This window comes from Pyxicephalus adspersus, chromosome 1, assembly GCF_032062135.1.
Source record: "Pyxicephalus adspersus chromosome 1, UCB_Pads_2.0, whole genome shotgun sequence".
Classification (NCBI taxonomy): Eukaryota; Metazoa; Chordata; class Amphibia; order Anura; family Pyxicephalidae; genus Pyxicephalus; species Pyxicephalus adspersus.
The window spans coordinates 142,798,514-142,804,513 of NC_092858.1; the positions used below are offsets into that span (position 1 = coordinate 142,798,514).

Below are 6,000 nucleotides of genomic sequence, written 5' to 3' on the forward strand. Positions count from 1 at the left end.
CCCACTGTATCTTATCAGAGGTCATGTTATAATGAAAAGAAGAAATAAGTCAATGCCTGCTGGGTACTGTGCAGCTTAGTTTGCATTTTACTGAATTACTCAGCGAGTTTCATTTAAATAGTCATCCTGAAATGACTAATATTGCTACTCAAGTCAAACAGGAACATAATAAACAGTATTATTAGTTACCTTGTTATTACAAAGTGTTCTGGTATTACATTACAATGAAATGATTCTCATAAAGATATAACCTGTAAAATCCCATCACGTGTAATGTTTTATGACTAAAACCTGCATAACTAGAATACTATCTATGTAGATTGGAAAGTTGGATTAAACACATTTATTTTCACTACAATTGCACAAGACAAAAGTAACAGGGACTGTATGCAGATGAAAATGATATGCAGATATGCATAGTAGTCAGTTAAATGTGCGTCTAAAGCCCCAAACAAAACTTCATGGACTTCTGAGGATTGTTGCTGGAAACAATATTTCTTTTTTTTCACTCACGAATGAATGAATGAGCATTGTACACAGTGCACCTTTCTGTTCTATGGAGGAGGGAGGGAGCACTCCGCTGTGCTCTCCATAGGAGTGAAGAGCGGTCATTCCTTATGGGTCACATTACACCTTACAGAAAATGTAATATTTAATGAACAATGTCAAAGAATGATGACTTAGTGTTCCCTCTTATATTATGATTATTGATTTCATTCTTAGATTAAGCAGTTAAAAGTTAAAGTTACAGTTAAAGTCAGATGGACTGCATGGACTTGAACTTGGACACTACATCTATTTGATATTAGACAGTGTTTTTTTTATATCATTTTTACTTTATTTAGGTTTACCTTTCTTTACATTTCACCAAAACCACTACTTTCCTCTACATGGATTTTTAAGTGATACTTTGCTACCTGGACTACTAATTGGTATTTCTGAGAATCTTCATTTTATATATCATTATTATCATAATATATTTATTTTAGTATGTGTAATATTTATAAACCATTAGGAAGGATCATTGGTTGAATTTATTTACATGCAATTTTTACACAAGGCACTGCAACAATTATGTCCCCATTGATAAAGCTTTATAATATATTAATAGAAAGTATCTGTAAGACCATTTATACAATACAGAATACAAAATTATTTAAAGTAAAAAATGAGATTGGAAAGAAGATTTACATAGAAGATAATGTAAACATTTCAGCTGTGATCAATTTTAGAAATTAATGCACTTTTTAAATAAGCAAATTCAGATACTAACATGTGCTGCAGGTTATCTAGGACATTCAATGTTCTAGCTCTTCACTATCCACTACTTTTAAAACACACAGTTTCAGAAACTAAAATGTTTAAAGTTCATTAACAAGTTTCAGGCTCATCTGCGCCAGAGTCCTAGAAGCAATGTAATACTAAAAGCAAAATCATTTCCACAATGACTACACACAACTCTCATAGTAAAAAAAAAAAAAAACAAAGATAGGACTTTTAAATTCCTATTACCTGCAATATTTTTCTTCCTCCTTTGACAGATTGTTGTTAAGATCTGTTGAATCTTTCGTGAATTTTTCCTTAAAGTTCCCAGATTTCATGAACAGCTTCCATGGGCACATCATATTTAGATATTAGGACCTTGACAGCTTTTACACTAAGTGCAAAAAAAAAAATGTTCTCACGGGGCTGGGCTTCTGAATGGCAAAAAAAAAGATCCTAGCCAAAAGGAGTAAAACATATTACTTTTAATGAAACCAGGAAACACAGTTTTTTTTTCTTACAGTAAAAGAACAACATCCTCTGCACTTAAATACATGAACTGGGAGATCTATTTATAAGTTTTGCACAATTTGTACCCAGGATTCACACATTTTAGTTTATTCTCTTAGAAAAAAACATTTTTAAATAGACAAATATAGTCATTGTATGATAAATAAATATACAGGCAAAAGGTTTGAGGGCCATATATATGACCCAGTATTCCCTCCATAATTTTTGTTTAAGCAAGAACTGTAGGCAGGTGGGGGCCCCTGTATTATGACCCAACTATTCAGTAACCACCCAAAAACAGCCGGGTGGTTACTGAAAGATGCCAAGTGGTGCCCCCAGCTAAAAGGGGCTGGGGAGAACACTTCTTCTGGGTTAGTGGCTTGCAAAAAAATATTTTTCCTATTATTTTATTTTTTTTGAAAATATATGGTTAAAACTATACTTGGCTAGTAGAAAGAACATACATACCTCTGCTAAAGGCTGTGCAGGTAAATGCTGCTATGATACAAAGGAATCACCTCCTAAAGTCTGCTCAAAATCAGGTTCTTTCAGAAGTGTTAGATTTCTGGTCTTTGCTGTGCTTATTAGTTCTTCTGACTGACCCCTAAATTGCTACAGGAGAAAGCAGAAGGGTGAAGGTTGGTGAAACAGAAGGGTGAAAGTTTCTAGTGAAAATTTAGACACCCATCCCTCTCTACGAACATGTGAAGGTATATGCTTTCTGTAGAACTATATTTATTGATCCTTTAAGACTAGCAGTATATATGTAAAGAAGTAGTAGTAGGTTTTTGGTGGCATGAACATGGAACACTCTTCCCTTGCAGTGCTGGAGATATGGGTTTTATTTCAATCAATGGCACAATCAGCAAGATTTATTTCATTTCCTCCCGCAACGTAACAACACAATAAACAAATTGGTTTCTGATCAAACTGACTCTAGGGTGTGTACTGCGAATGTGGTGAGGAGTATCTGTGCTCTCCTCCCTGCTACTCAACAAATTTGAATTTGAATACTTCTTAGTAGAGTGTCTCATTACGAAAAAAGACTGGAGACTTTATCATTCATCTCATTCTACATACTACAGAGGAAGAAGGTGATGTTTTAATAATCCTATCATTGTCCAAGCCAGTCCTTTCCACCAGGATTCCATGGAACTCCTGAGGTTGGTATGGGTTCCTTGGTTCCTTGAGCAGTTTGTGTCTCTTGGGTCAGTTTACCTGATACCAGTGATCTTTTTGGCTATCTATAAGATTGACATTCTTCCCACTGGTTATTCTTTTCACTGACCACACCACTAATATACTGTGAGCTGTGGGTATGGTAATTATATCTGGGGTCCCTGAAGACTTGAAAGTTATTTCATAGTTTCTCCAATAATAAAAAGATTGGGAAACACTGGTATAAGCCCTTCAAAAAACAACAAGAGATTATTTATTCATTCCATATAAATTGTTACATGTGTATTTAGCCTTTGCAGCAAATATTTGCAATACATCATATCTGCAAATTCAAAGGTCTGGTAATTTGGCAGATTGCATGGCAAGATTTGATAAGCAATCAGCAAGCCTGTGCTGTGTTCAAGATTGTGAGTTCACACTGTTACCCATAGAACACTGTTGTGTGATTGTTTAAGAAGTCTTCTCATTTTATTGGGGAGGAAGTTGGGAGAGCAGAAGAATTGGGGGGCAGGGTTGCAGTCAGAGGTAGCCCACGTGAAAGAGCCCACATGGCAGGCTGACTATGACAGTGACTTAGCATTGTCCACCTGCAACCGTTATTTCTCTTACTGGTGGGATTTCTGGGTAACTTTGCAACAGATACACAAACACAAATTTGCTTAAGGAAACATACATTAAGAAAATATATAGTAAAAAAAAATTGGGGGGGAAATGTGATTTACTTGCTCTATAATGAGAAATATATTCACAGACCCAGAACTAGCATTTAGGTTGGAAAGTGAGTAAAGCCAGGACTTATCCTGATGACAGTCTTACAAACTGTCTAAAAAACTGTAGCAACTGAGCCACAAGAAGAACCAATGAAGTTCACACATATTAACAAAAAAAAACTTGCAATGACAGTGTAAAAGACATGACACATTCTGCCAGTAGATGGCATCCTATCTCAGCAGTATGCTGTGCCATCTCATTACACTGCACCTATAAAATAGAATGTGAAAGTGTTCTCCAGGAAACATATAGTATGTTTCTTTTAGAAATTAGAAATTTTAAATATATATAATATGTCTTTTTTGAGCCTATTTTACTAAATGGAAACAAGGAAGAACAAATATTGTTATGATTTGCTTGTACTATAGGATGATGCAAATGTGTGCTAGCATAGCGAACCTGATAGTGAACACTGCATCTGTATACTGTCCCAGAAAAGTACACAAAGAAATGTGTCTTTTTTCTAAAATGTAAAATAATAAAAAAAACTCAAAATTTATCACTAAACTTCTATTGCATGCAAGTGTCCAATAATCATATACATGCAATTGTCATGACCAGAGCCTGTAAACATGAACTCACAGTTCACTCTATAGCTTTCTTTTACTTTTACTGTTTCTTTTATTATCAGTATCTACTTCCTGCATTTTCCATATGAAATGGCATTTAATATTGATAGAAAGAAGATTTATAATTAACACCTTTTTAGTAAATGTGCACTGTAGCCGGTGTGTGTGTATAATCTGTATTACAGGGGCAAAGAAAATAACAAGATGATACAATATGGATCCCAATGCATTGCCAATGGACTGTCATATCTGCATAGGTTTTAGCACATAAGGCGCTCTTGGCTCTCTACAAATGAATATTTAGACCTAAAGTAGGTGAATATTAATATAAGTAACATCTTCCCAGACTCTATCCATCCCAGCTCTGTCGCCTTGTTATACCAAGTCAATTCAGCCCTGTGCAGCTTTCTGCAAAGGTGGCAGGGACTTCAATAAATAACCAAATGTTGATAACAGATACTAAATATGAATGCATTTTTGATTTACACTTACCGCACACACTGCAATCTCACAATAGATGTAGGTCTAGCCTGAATAGGGATACAAATTGATTAGTTTATTTGATCGGATAGTTTAGGTAGGTTCTCATAAAACATAGTTCTAATTGAGCTAATGAAGATTGTAAATAATATAATATTAGTACCTTGTAAAGTAAATTTTAATCTTTTTATTATTAAACAGCATTTATATAGCACCAACATATTACGTAGCACGGTACATTAAAAAGAGGTGGTAAATAACAGACAGATACAGACAGTGACACAGGAGGAGGAGAGGACTCTGCCCCGAAGAGCTTACAATCTAGGGAATGACATTAGCAACAGTGATCTTGTGTCACTAGTAGAAAATTCTCTTTACAAATCAATGCAATATTGCTCATTTCAGTTACTTGCTGAACAGCAGCAGTACCTACAAATATCAGTTCTAAGTGTATATATATATATATATATATATTATTATAGATCCATATAAAATTAAAAAAACACAATTAGACATTTACTAAAAAATGTAACTGGACAAAATACAGAAGAATTTGTAGATGGAAAACTTTGGAGAGTGCTGATTCTACCTTCTGTCTGACAGGTACATTCCAACAAACATTGTCCCGCAGGAATCTTCCAGGTCCATGTGTTTCAATGGCATTAATTGATTCCCACCAGGGAATATTTGAGGGAATGTCAGATTCCCTGCTTTATAAATAGAACCCTATCTGTTTTTGCAATACAACCAAGGCACCTCAAAACAATGACAAACTTAAAAAAGATATACTAAAGTATAGATTAAAGCAAAATAAAAACAGAAAGTACACTCTTTCAGGAACAAAACAAGTAAAGTAAAAATCAAGAATAAATTATTTTAGTATTATGCCAGCATAATCATTTACTACCAGTCTGCCTTATTTATATATATAAAATTACCTTTTTAGCTATGAAGTTGTCAGGAAAAATTGAGAGATGCTGTTTATCTAGCCCAAGGTGTCCTGAACAATCTTCTTGTGTTTTCAGTGTTTAGGTATAATAAACCTATTTAATGATATTTAATATTTCTGCACAGTGACAGGCAGATGAGCCCAGGTATGAAATGATCCCAGGCAGACTATGTGGCACAGGTGGATGTATAAACACTGTCTTGTTCCGTCTTCATTATCAGTCCAATCAGCAGAAAAAATGGAATGTTATCAGAGTTCTGCAGTTCTCTATTCTGCTGA

General features: G+C 34.6%; 1 protein-coding gene across 1 annotated transcript in view; it reads right to left on the reverse strand.

Moving 5' to 3' along the window:
- NOS2 (nitric oxide synthase 2) overlaps positions 1–4,827 on the reverse strand; it is a 41,347-nt gene extending 36,520 nt beyond the window's left edge. The window contains exons 1-3 of the mRNA XM_072429727.1: positions 4,785–4,827; positions 2,242–2,385; positions 1,513–1,719 (exon numbers count right to left, since the gene is read on the reverse strand). Coding sequence (XP_072285828.1) covers positions 1,513–1,625 — 113 coding nt within the window. The 5' untranslated portion in view covers positions 1,626–1,719; positions 2,242–2,385; positions 4,785–4,827. The remainder of the gene's footprint in view (positions 1–1,512; positions 1,720–2,241; positions 2,386–4,784) is intronic.
- Positions 4,828–6,000: the final 1,173 nt, after the last annotated feature.